Source organism: Echiichthys vipera, assembly GCF_963691815.1.
Source record: "Echiichthys vipera genome assembly, chromosome: 17".
Lineage (NCBI taxonomy): Eukaryota > Metazoa > Chordata > Actinopteri > Perciformes > Trachinidae > Echiichthys > Echiichthys vipera.
In genome coordinates this window covers 18,831,536-18,845,237 of record NC_139842.1, presented here as the reverse complement: position 1 = coordinate 18,845,237, position 13,702 = coordinate 18,831,536, and the positions used below count along the sequence as shown (strand labels likewise).

General features: G+C 41.5%; 1 protein-coding gene across 1 annotated transcript; it reads right to left on the bottom strand.

The window, feature by feature from the left end:
* Window positions 1-591: 591 nt before the first annotated feature.
* On the bottom strand, window positions 592-11,206 carry LOC310959378 (alpha-2,8-sialyltransferase 8E-like). The gene is made up of 7 exons (XM_083930702.1): window positions 10,984-11,206; window positions 6,944-7,015; window positions 6,628-6,702; window positions 6,345-6,486; window positions 5,615-5,727; window positions 5,402-5,494; window positions 592-5,322 (listed from the first exon to the last, which is right to left on the bottom strand). The coding sequence occupies exons 1-7, from the start codon at window positions 11,082-11,084 to the stop codon at window positions 4,845-4,847; spliced, it is 1,074 nt and encodes a 357-aa protein (XP_083786828.1). The 5' UTR covers window positions 11,085-11,206; the 3' UTR covers window positions 592-4,844.
* Between the last annotated feature and the right edge of the window lie 2,496 nt (window positions 11,207-13,702).

Below are 13,702 nucleotides of genomic sequence, written 5' to 3'. Positions count from 1 at the left end.
TGTAGGAAAATAGGTATTTTCACATGCTTTTGTATTCATAAAAGAATATGAAAAAAAATCTTTGCCAGGGGATACCAGAATGGCATTCGAAAAAATGTACAATTTACAAATGGCATATAAAAACACACAAATGCATGTATGAATTTTATTGTCACATCCCACATAAGCGACTATGAGAAACATGTAGGGAAACACTACAGTCTGAGCACAGACATTGTTAACAGATACATGCTGAGGGTGGACATTGGGGTATCCTTAAAAAATAGAACTACAAAAGACTTTTGAGGGTGTGTTAACATGCTTTCAGTAATAATCCCTTGAGCTGACAAGTTTAATATTTAATTGGATGATCAATCATAAATGTGTCTCCTCACCCTATGCATGTGGCAGTAGTGGCAAGCTCACAGCTTACAGAAAAATAAACCAGTTGGATCACATTCTTATCTCAAGAGCCCATCCTTATAGATGGATAGACTCTAGTTTATCATTGTCTCACGGATCAAAACACACACTTACACACGTACTTATACATGTGTAAGACCAAATTAGACAGGGCAACCTGTAACTTTGGTTCGTAAACTGTTTTTTTTTGTTGTTGTTGATGTTTTTTAAGTGATCTCTAGGGCCATTTTACAGACACAGGGTTTTCACAGGACAACAGGATTATGTAAAAGAGAATTAACCCTAATACAAGTATTTATAAAAGCCATTTCTGTCTCTTCTTTCTACAGTTTTCTCTTTTTTTCTCAGTCACTAAAGACAAAAGAGACCAGTCCAATACAAATACACAACTGCTGTCTGGATAGCTGCTTGAATTACTTTTTCCCTTACTTTTGGAGGTCTAGGGCCAAGCTGTCAGTCATGCAGACTATGAACAGATGGGGTCTTTCAATACCCTCAAGGCAACTCTTTAAAACGCCCCTTCTTACCTCTCTGAAGAGATCAATCCTTTGATATGAAGTCGCCCTCTAGTGGCCCAAGCTGGCTCTAACAGTACATGTATATTTTCCATTTATAATTAAGTTTGTTACCTTCTCTTCAACAAAATGCTGTAAATACTTTAGTTCTTCACTGGGGAAGAATTCAATGAGGGCGGATTGGCCTCCAGGGGAGGAGACATTGACTGACACTGACTCTTAGTTTATCACAGGTGGCGTGTTGGGGGTCGATCAGTGTCAGTATCGATCACTACTCTGGGGCAACACTGACATCCTCCTGGTGATGTATGCTGCTGGCGGACATGTTAAACAGCCATGTGGAGCCAAGTGGTGAGCGAACCATTCAGAAAGACTTGTTTGATTCAAATATCCTGTTGTATTGTGCAGTGTGACGGAAGCCACCACGTCCAGGCTCACAACTACACGAGTTATTAATTTGTTCATGAAAGTTTACTATTTGCTGAGATAGACTTGGATTCTTCAAAGAAGATTTATTAAATCAGGAAAATAATATGCCGGCTTTTCAGCTTTGCTGTTTTTTTTTCTTTACATCATTAGGTCACTGTAGCCAACATACTGTATAAAAATATACTATATCATATTTCACATTTTTTTTTACAATTGAAAGGCAATATAAAACACAATAACCATAAATATCCATATAACTAATTCATTGTTAAAAGAACTTGCTCTCTTTTTGTTCATTTCTACAAAAACATTATTGAATTTTTTTTTTCATATAAAACACCAGTTTGAACATAAAAATTTACTCCATTTGCGATTTTGCTATTTTAAATCTCATTGCGGAAAGCAATACATTTATTGTAATACAAAAAAAAGTGACTTTTACAAAAGGGTTGGTCTTACGTAGGCATTATTCCACAATGGGAGTAGCATGGCCGCAGTATTCCAAAGCTCCAAACAACTATGGCAGCTTGTAGCATAAAATCTTGGCACTGACACTTGCATCACACAAACAGTGATTGGTCTCACTATATTATAGTAATGGCTTTAAACCTTTTCCATAAGAATGTGGTGATATAACAGCCTTAATAGTTGCAGCTGGTATAGCACAGTTCTGTATGATAAATAAAAACAACAGGAAACATATACAAACACACTTTCAAAAGTCACACTATAAAATAACACTGTGGACGACACTGGAGAGAAAACATACACAGAACATGACTGACAGCCTCCAGCACAGTTATGTTCCCACTGACACTCTGACACTTGTAAAGGCTGCATTCTCTGGGGGTACTTTGGGGTACTGCAGGGTATGACTTGAACTTAACATATGCATTTAAACAATATTACTCATGTGTGATTCCTAATTACCCATTTCATATTCAACAATGCCGTTTTAATTGCGATAACTGTCTCAACAAATGCAATCCCGATTTTTGGTTAAAATGTAGTGTTTTTGCATTTTAAAGGCTTTTTTCCTACCAAAACTGTTGTTTTCATTGTCAAGGGGTACTTGGCTGAAAAGAATATTCCAAAGGGGGTACATTACTGAAAAAAGTTTGAGAACCACTTATCTAAGCTTACCTCCTTAGGAGCCGCCATTGTTGTTTTGAACAAGTGGTCGTGTCCTCATCACTCCTTAGCTCCCTACCTCCTCCCTCAACTGGTAGTAGCTCCTCACAGGACGCTGATTGGACATATGACTTCCAGGCGAAACTCAATCTTATTACCTGGAGCCTGACAAAGATGGATTTCCATGTGACATGAACGTGATTTTCATCTTTTGGGCCCATCACCCGCAGGAGGAACCACTTGGGTCGGGTGCAATGCTCCACCGGTTGCAGTGAAGGTGAGGGGCCTCGATGGACCAGACGCTGGCAGAGGAGGCTTGCTCTGGGGACGTGGAATGTCACCTCTCTGTCGGGGAAGGAGCCGGAGCTTGTGCGGGAGGTGGAGCGCTACCAGTTAGATCTAGTGGGGCTAACCTCAACACACTGTATTGGTTCTGGAACCGTACTCCTGTATGGGGGTTGGAGCCTAGTCTTCCCTGGAGTTGCCCAGGGTGTGAGGTGCCGGGCAGGTGTGAGGATACTCACAAGCCCCTAGCTGAGCGCTGTGGTGTCTGAGTTAACCCCGATGGACGAGAGGGTCGCCTCCTTACGCCTGCGGGTGGTAGGGGGGAAAACTCTGACCGCTGTTTGTGCGTATGCACCGATCAGCAGTTCAGAGTATTCGGCCTTCTTGGAGACCCTGAATGGAGTCCTGCATGGGACTCCAGTAGGAGATTCCATAGTTCTGCTGGGAGACTTCAACCCCCATATGGGCAATGATGGAGACACCTGGAGAGGTGTGATTGGGAGGAACTTCCTTCCTGATCTAAATCCGAGTGGTCGTCAGTTATTAGACTTCTGTGCTAGTCACAGATTGTGTATAACTAACAACATGTTCGAACATAAGGATGCTCATAAGTGTATGTGGTACCAGAGCACTCTTGGCCAAAGGTCGATAAACGATTTTGTGATTGTACCATCTGATCTGAGGCCGTATGTTTTGGCCTGTTCGAGAGATCTTCAACTCACACCTCTGGCGGATTCTGTGGAGGTTGGGGGCATTGAACCAGAGTGGGCAATGTTCAAAGCTTCCATTGCTGAAGCTGCAGCGGTGAGCTGTGGCCTCAAGGTCTTTTCAAGCCCTTTTGTTTTATTTCCTTTAGTTCCTAGTTACAATAAGAGTTATAGCTCTAAAGGTGAGGGGGCACACAACTGCAACTCGTCACATATAAACAATTCATTATCTTTATGAAGTTACAACTCTTAGGGAGAGGGGGCACATGTTGCTCGTCCTTAAAACATGTTCTGTCTTTAATCAGATAAGCAGTATCTGTTCTTGCACAGATACCTCTTTGGTGACTCACCAGCAGTCATGCTTTTCTGATTTCTTCTACCTGTAAAACAACTCTACACAAATTAGCTGTTCACACACACCAAGTAAGGTTAGACTATATGTAAAGGCAATTTGAGTAAATATGAGATTACTTTATGTACAATTATTCCAACACTTTACATGTGAATTAGCAGGATGATCAGGCTGACTACATAAAACTATGTTGTAAAAACAGAATTTCAAAGAATAAGTTGGTCAGAAATAACAAAGGTCCGTTCACCCCTGTTTTTTCAGTCTCTATCTTTGAATCTCTAACAGGGAGCTACTGTCCACTTCAAATTAAACATTAAATAGTTTACTCAGGGGCTAGTCTCATCTGGGTCATGAGACCCAGATGAGACTAGCCCCGAGTCTCATCTGGGTTCTGTCCATGTTCCCCGGGTCCTATGTTCCCCAAAAGGGTCACATACAAAGTGGGTAACATAGGTAGACTCCCCGATAAAGCAATCTCTCATTGTTCGGTGTGTCTGTCTGTGTGTGGTGGTCATGTGAGGTCCAGCACTACTGCATTTAAAGGGAGAGTGTAATTAGAAAACAAGTACCTGCTGTGCTAACTAACTCACCTGGCACTGTGTTAATGAGCCAATCCCCAAACCTCTCAGTCCTGCAGCTGACCGTCAACCACACCAACATCCACACAAAAAATGCAAACCTACTTGTTAAAACATCATTTTGAATTTTGGGCTGTTTTAAGTCATAAAAGATAAGAAATCCAAATTCTGAAGTAACTCAACCAGACAAACCTTAATCTTGTACATTAGCAATGTAAATGGCAATCTGCATATGGCTCTCACTGTCTTCAGTTAAAATGTTTTTTTCTAAAGCATTTTCTGCTGGTGTTGATTCCAGGAGCATCCGTTCCCAAATAAAACATTGGACACGTGTGCTGTTGTTGGAAACGGAGGAATCCTGACCAACAGCAGCTGTAGAAAAACGATCGATGCAGCTCAGTTTGTTATGAGGTGAGAAAGGTCAGCTGCCCTGGGCGTGTGGGAACTACTTTCCACCTGGTCGACAATCTCCCAAGTGCAGCCTGAGCACCCCCTGGCTGTGCAGCCGCATCAAGAAGTCAAACTCAGCCGGCATGGCATGGAATGAACTTTTAACTTTCATGTCATCATAGTAATGGTTAGTCAGGGTATAGAGTCCATGTGGGTGATTAGCGAAGGGCCAGAACCCGTACAGATTAACAGTGGAACACACTTCCAGGGCCATGCTAACTATCATCATGCCGGTGCTGAGCCGCACTTCACGTAGGTTTTTGGAGCGCCAGAATTCTTTCAGACTCTGGAGATACTGTGGGTTAAAGAAGACTGGCCGGATCGGGCTTTTTAAGTCCTCAGTTGCGTAGGCGGCCCGCATGCACACAGAGGTGGTGTGGCCATAGGAGAAGGCGGGAAGGAGCAGCAAGGAGTTGCCATAGCTACGCAGACTCTCCACAAATGGACGGCGACGCCCCATCAGAGCCCCGAACCTTAAAAAATAAAGAGCAGATGTAAAGCAACAAGACAAAAGGAACATTTCAAAGTGCAGGGATTACTCGTCTTACTCACTTCCTATCGAAGATGCTTGGGTTTGCTGTCACAAGGTCAGTCTTGATGCCCACATCTTTCTCATAGCCATTTTCCAAAGGAGGAAGGTTGCACCTGAACAAGCAACAAAGACGATTAAGAGATTTTTTTATGGGGGTTTTAACAGAGATGAGTTAACATGAGTTATCAGTTAACCTCAGCCTTTCACTTCACCACACTGGACGTCTTTCTCACCTGAAAACAAACTGAGCTGAATCGATCATCTTGCCACAGCCGCTGTCCGCCAGGATCCCGCCGTTTCCAACAACAGCACACGTGTCCCATGTTTTATTTTGAAAAGGATGCTCCTGGAATCACCAACAACAAAAATGTTTTACAAAGCAAAGACATTTAAATATTTTATACTGTGTGTAAAAGATACAGAGTCTTATATAAAGGGAGAGTTATCTATGGCCGGATCTGGATTTCACTTTTATTCCTCTTCACGCCACATTGAAATCACCTGCAGTACTCACGTGGTAACTTCCTTCTATGCCTTGGTGACGTCAATAGGGTGTGTGTTTAATGGGCTGGTTTCATTGTGATCATTTACGTTTTAATGTTTCCATATTGACGAGGTGTGGCCAAAATCAAACTGACAGGTTGCACTTTTCTTTTCTTATAGTTATTAAAGATAAATAATAATAATAATAATATATACATTCAACCTTTAGCTTTTACCGCAAGCATCTTCAATGTTAAATCCCTTACATGCTACAGAGTTTTCCCTCTGTTTTGCTTTTGTTAGTGGTAAAAATTGACGGCAGATCGATTAGTCCCCAGTTTAAATCTGGGTGTCCTTGTGTTTTTAACACCCAGAAAGAACCCAGAAGTTAGAGCAAAGCAGTGAAATTATCTCAAGCAATCAAGACACCTAACTAAGAGCAGATGTTGTGGTAATATTCATGGATGAGAAATAACAGACCTTTGCAAAGGTGCTGAAAAGCTCTGGGGTCACCTGAAGAATCTTCCCTTTTTGTTCATACAAAATCTTTGATCCTACTGGACTGTTGGCCTGGGTAATGATGGCTTGGTCAAAGCCATGGCACTTGTTGCTCAGCGCAGATCTGAGGAACCACAAGGACTTTGGGTCAGGGGTGTTGTTGAAAAGAAAGCTTCATAAATTGCCAAAAACCGGTAAGAGTTCATTGAAACGACTGTTTGTTGAGGATATAAATAAAGAGTAAATTCAAAATAAATTAGCCTACCTAAATTGTTGGTAATTGTCCTCCTGCCTCTCCCAGGTTTTAGAGTAACGTTCATTTACTTTGTCGATGAGCTCCCTGTAAAAAAAGACACACACACCCGATGTATACACAGTCAGGTGAGTAAACCTTGTAGCACTGACATGACAGATCATGGCCTGAACAAAAGGTCCCATGTGGAACAATTTTGGAGAAAGACTGTTGATATTTGACATTTACTGACCAAGGGCTGTATATGAACTTTTTTTTTTTTCTGACTGTGATGAGGTTTTACATGAGGTACACTGGATGGTGACGATGTTCATCATGTTGCTCTCACCTGCAGCCTTTACAGAGGTCGGAGAGCCGAGGAGCACCTTTCTTGTGAGATGGTCTGTGAGGTTCCACATCGCTGTGAAACAAGAAACAGGCCAGGTGGGTAAAATGCTGATGTTAGAGATTAGACAGACTGTATTTGGCTACTGTCTCACAAAACAGGGCTTTTACAACGTTTCAGGCAACCTTTCAAAAATAGTAATTAGTGCATAAAGTTGCTGTTTTTAATGTGACATAATACCAGATACAAATGTTTACAGAAATCACCACCTTGTGCCAACACGAGTAAATACAAAGCCTATTATTGCTTTTATAAGGGCATTTATGTGTAGCAGGGCTGTTTGTGTGTGTTACAGATGTAAATTAGAGATGACATTAAATGAATATAATGAAATGTGCTATAGTTCCTATGTTTAACATACTACATGTATTGGGGCAATATGTTTTATTGCCAATGGGCAATGGGTTGTTACGCAACTTAAAGTTGAGACCTTCATTGACTTTCTCAGCACATTTCATGTTCACTTTTTAGGTATGACTACAATCACAGAAAGCATCTCTGACCTTTGGAAGAAAGCCTATGTTGTACTAAAATAGCACATTTCTAGTCTTCTGACCACTCAAAGCGCTTTTACACTACTTATCACATTTATCAATTCATACATTCGACATGCAGACCAGAGGTTTAGGAATAAAGCTAATAAACCACAACACATCCCAAAAAACACAAAAGAAAGGATTGGCCCTTGTCTTTGCTTTGTCTGCTTTTTCAACAAGCCTGGCATGAGTCACAGGTTGTCTTATCATCCAGAAACCTAAGGTCATTAAAAACTGTCCGTACAGGTCTTCTATTAAAAAGCTATGTTATTGCATACAGTATACAGTGCCTTCAGAAAGTATTCAGACCCCTTCACTTCTTCACATTTTGCTATAGTGCATCCCTGTGCTTAATTTTTTTTAAATGTATTTGTCCCTATTCGATCTTCACTAAATACACATTGACATAAGTATTCAGACCCCTTACTCAGTCCTAGGTTGAAGCATCTTTGACAGTGATTACAGCCTTGTGTCTTCTTGAGTATGACTCCACAAACTGCACATCTGGATTGGGGATCTTCTTTTCTAGAATAGACAGCTATTTTCAGGTCTCTCCAGAGATATTTATAGATCCGTCCAGAGTTCAATTGGGGTCAAGTAAAGGCTCTCAAGGTTATTCACAGAGTTGTCCCTAAGCCACTGCTGTATTGTCTCGCTGTGTGCTTAGGGACATTGTCCTGTTGGAAGGTAAACCTTTCCTGAGCGCTCTGGACCAGGTTTTCATTAAGGATATCTCTGCAGCTGAAAAACACCTCCACAACATGTTTCTGCCACCACCATGCTTCACCCTTGGGATAGCTTCGGCATGTGATGAGCGGTGCCTGAGTTCCTCCAGACATGGTGCTTAGAATTGAAGCCAAATAGTTCAATCTGGTTTTCCAAGGCCCTTCTCCCCCGATTGCTTAGTTTGGCCAGGCGGCCAGTTCTAGCAAGAGTCCTGGTTATTCCAATCTTCTTCCATTTAAGTATTATGGAGGCCGCTGTGCTTTTGGAACCTTCAATCCAGCAGAATTTTTTGTGTTGCCTTCCCCAGATCCCTCTTCCCCAAAGACCCAGGCCCACTTGCAATCACATTACTTGAAATGATACGAGCCTCAGCTTAAATGCTTCCAGCTTATATGTCATCACACCTCTGAAGTTTTGTTTTGTCCGACTGTTTTCGAAAACTTTCATCTGACCAAATCTGACCACATCCGCATCAGACCACCACAAATCTTTCAGCTGCATCTTTTTAAATGTCTGTCGCAGGGAACGTTCACAATAGACATCAGGACCTCCGCCAGTGTGTGTGCTCGTACACATGTGCATACTCATGCCCGTACATGTGCATTTGTGCTTTGCAAATACTTTGAATTGGCTGACACCTTTGTACTTAGCTTACATTTTACATTGTCACACTGCAGCTAGAACACTTTGTTCAGCTAATCAACTGCTGCTGGGTGTCCCCAGGAAGAGACTAAATACCAGAGATGACTGAGCCTTTGTGGTAGTCTCTGGAATAGCCTGCCCTTGCTTAATTAGTCAAGATCCACCTTCTCTCCATGGTTTTCACCTCATGCTGAGCAAGACACTTGTTTACTTCCCGTGTATTTGTCTTATTGCATTGTTTATTGAATTGTTCAGCACTTTTGTTGACTGGCTGAGTTGATGTGTGTCAATGTGTGAAGTATAGTAATCATGTGTTAGCGTGTGTATTACTAATGATTAATGAGAGTGTGATAATCAATGATTGAAGAATGAATAATCATGTGTTAGCGTGTGTATTAGTAATGATTAATAAGAATGTGATAAGTGTGATTATTAGGTATGATCATTTAAAGTGTGATAGTGATTATTAGTCCAAGCTCAAACTTTTCTGTTTCTAAAAGCACACAAACTTTTGACCCAATCTTTATCTGCTTTCTCTGCACAGGAACAAGTCAAGGTCACAAAGACAAAGAACTAGTCAGCTTTCACACAGGCATCTGGCAGATAGCGTAAGATTTAGGAGAATTGCTGTCCGTGTTGTGTTTCCTTCACAGATAAAGAAGACGACTCCTGTGGACACAGAGGGTACCCCTACGCAGGGAGCAAGATGGAGGCTGGAGGACTGCTACTTCGGAAATAAACATATGCACGCACAAGCGGACACATAACCACGCCTTTGTAACAAGTTTATATGCTGGAGCAGATAGAATAGAGATCAGAACTTCTTGACTCTGATCACGGGTACTGTGTTGTACACAGATGCTCTAGATAGAGACTAGAACATTTCTCCAGATGTCTGTTATTATCCGATGTTCTCCTGCTAATAAATGCCCGCTGGCGCACTAAACTACCAACGACTCTGCTGACTCCAGAAAGCCTCCTGTAGAATTTGAATTAGGCAATATATACTCTGTGAGGTCCTTCTGATTTGACAAACGTATTGTGTGTAAAATTCCTACAATGCTTAGTTGTCAATTAGGGACTCGTGTATAGCTGTGTACACCACTGTACAAAACTGTTTGTTTGTAGAATGTAGAATATTTGCCCTTTTCTTTTCCAGTGTAAATAAAGTTGCAATTAAAGAGCTATTGCTTAATTATACATTGTTATCCTGAACTCTTAGGCTATTAAAAACTGGTTGTACTTGTCTTCTAAAAAGAGTCATGAATAGCTTGGCACACAAAATAAGGATACTGACCCTTCTTTCCCCAATTTAAAATACAACAGAACAATTTCTAAAGAAAATAATTTTTTAAAGGGATAAATTAGAGAAGGAGAAAGAGGTGTCGGTAGACATTTCCTTAAGGGGCTGTAGAAACAAAAACTCTGCAATTCCTACTTTGTGAATTCAGTTAAGGTGACAGACACCAATAGACCCATCCATCATACATATCTCTCAACCTATCTTCTCCCTGATATCTCAACCTAAAGTTACTTAACAATCCCGAAACCTCTCAACATCTCTAAATAAAAAGATGTGTTTAGAACCCCCCCCCCCCCCCCGTTTTCAAAAGCCAAACAGATTAATTTATATAACCAAAATATAATTAATACCTTTATCAACCGAAATGTGCCAAATACTTCACCTTCACACATCTCAAGATCAGTCTTAGCCTATATAGTATATATATAGTTTATGTATTTAACTTGTATTAACATTACATTAAACTTTCATAAGTGGTTGGTATTGACATTGGCTTTCATAGCATGACAGAGCGACATAACGCACATTTAGCACTATTAGATACTATAAACGCTAATCAATATCTGCGACAATCCCTCCCTAACTTCCTGGTTCTATATGGAAACTATGGTTTCTAAGTGAGGGTGTCTGCCATTTCTTTGTTTGATTTGCCTTTATCTTTTTGCCTCTATAGCACACCACGTGTGACGTACATACACACAAGTCAAAAAATACAAAAACCTCCCACACTGATATATGTTCTAAAGCTGGTTGGGAGGGGTAATTTACGTACTTACTTGTTTTCGACCATGTACCAGGTGACAGTGGTTAGCAGGCTCCCCAAACATAACATAGTGATCATCAGAGAGGAGAATGACTTCCCAAGCGGTCCCTTCATATCTCTTCCTTCCTGCTAACTTCAGCTGCTCACCCTCCTATCTTCTGCTTTCGCACAGGTTTAATCCGTCTCCGGGATCTGCTATTTTATTTTTGTGTTTCAGCTCCTTCCTCCTACTTGGTCATGACATCTCCCATTGTGCACTATGCTTCTAAACCGGTTTCTTAATCTTGTTTTACCAGAACAACCCCACTGCTAAACACGCCCATTTGTTAATCATTTGGTTATTCATTTCATTTCACCCACAGACAGAAGTGAAGTTTCTTGATTGAATTTTAATAAATACCGAGGTAATTTACTTACATATAACATAAGTAAATAATCAAGGTGCAATGAGACAAAATAATAATAATAATAAATGACAGGAATTGGTCCATCTCAACTTCAGGGGGGCGTTTCGGTAAAATGTGGGAATTGCTTTTGGATAAAATGTCTCGTTTGAAGGCTATTAGGCAAGCTGCATTTGTCCGACATTCCCCTGCTGATATTGAGTGGTTCAGAGCTCTCAAGTTTTGAAGACAAGCAAGAGTGACATTCTAGTGATAAGCTAGCATTACAACGTTAACATGAACACAGTGGTTTTCATTCATCAATCTTGCGTGAAAACGGGCGCAGATCTGAGCGCAGAATTGGTTGTAGGAAAGGACTCACGTGTGATTTATGAAACATTCGAATCTGACCAATCTCAGCGTATGAATGAGCGGGTCCTGATAAATGCGGCGGCTGAATTTGATCGTCATTAACATGTTACGCCCTTAAATATCCCTGTTTCGGAGGCCTCACCCACTGAGGTCAAACATGGAGAGACGAAACACTGGGAAGAAAAGAAACTTTTCCGACACACAGATCGGAATCCTGACATCCGAGATGGAGCAAAATAAGGATGTGCTTTTTGTCAGTCTTAAGAGTGGAATGAAAGGGGCCCATAAAAATACTGTATGGAAAAGAATAACGAAGGCTGTCAACCCGAAGCAGCGCTCCACTGTGACCCGAGTGCGCCTGTGCGCACTGTTGGACAGGTGTGCCGTATTCAGCACCCCTGCCGTGAAATGCAGCCCCCCCTCGCATTATAGGTGATATTCAAAAGTAATGTAATTATTGCTGCAGTATATTTCCCACAGAACATACAAAAAGGTGTTGTGTGTTCACTATTATCCAAGTTTGTGATTTAAACTCTTTAAAATAGTTTAAAGACTGTAAGTAACCAATGTTCTGACCGTTATGGGTTAGCTGTATATAAATTACTCCTATAGGTCCAAACAACAGCCTTCTGATCCAGAATATCACCTATAATGCAAGGGGGTGCATTTCACGGCAGGGGTGCTGAATACAGCACAACACCGGCGCTAACGGCGGGTTATTAGGTATTCCGTAATAGGATACCTTTGTCATCTAGAAGAACCATACCAAGATGTTAATCATTTGATACCTTGTTTGATGTAATGCAATTTATCGAGGGTAGCCACAAACCGAGGAGATGACTTTGGCTCTGCAGTGCGTCTTGCTGCAGCCGCGCCCCAACACATTCATTCATTAATGCATTGTCGGGGTCGCGGGGGGCTGGAGCCGAGCTGTTTTGATATTTAAAAGAATCGTGTGTTTCCCCCCCGGCCACCTGGCCACCACGTTTAAAAGCGATGGTTTGGCATCACACATCACCTGTACATTTATCGAGTGGTAGTTTTGGCGATTGATGAATGCGAGTGAGTACAATCAATCGCTCCAACCACAATTTTAATTTTTTTTCTTCGTTTTAAGAATCCGTTTTAATCCGTTCTTAATATGATACTGATTATGCTTAATGACAGCTGAGGTTTGTTCATTATTTTCAGCCAGATTTTGCTGTGCTGCACCTCAAATACACAGGCTCAAATGTGCGTACACGACCTCAGACCAGACGTGAGATTTTATCGTATGTCCCGCTCACGTCCAAATTGATAAATGCCGACGTTTGCCAGGAAATGGTCGTAGGCACGTTCTTCTGCCGTACGTTCATTTGATAAATGAGGGCCAGTGTGTTCCTAAACAATCTGTTTGTACAACTGATCGAAGAGCAAATCATCTTGCCACTCATGGTACCACCACCACATGAATAACCACAGCCCAGGTCAAGATGATAGAGTTAGCGTGCTAATCCTGACAACTAGTCTCCGAGCCATAGTGAGGGCCAGAGGCTAACTGTCACTCAAGTGGCCGCGCCCCTAATTATTCAACCTCCACCTCCAATAAAATAAAAACTAGCCAGGTACAAAAAATATCACCCCCCTCAGTGTTGTCATGGAGATATGACCTAAACATAAAGACCAGAATGTTTTTTGTAAACAAGTCCTATATGGGATTAATTATGCTGTGAAAATCAGCCTGTTTAACATGGGGGTCAGTGAGAAACTGCTATTTTGTGCAAACTTCTCCTACTGGCCACTCGGAGAACTGCAGTTTTTGGCACTTCTGTATTGGACCAACCAGGAACGCTGTGGTGCGGGCTTGTATAGAACTTGGCTGGCCAACGATGTTACCTTAGGCATCTTTCAGGGCTCTGTGGTGAGAGGTTAAGGGAGGAGACATTTCTTCTTTTCTCCCTATAACTCGGCTGGTATCGAATGGCTTCATCCTTGGTG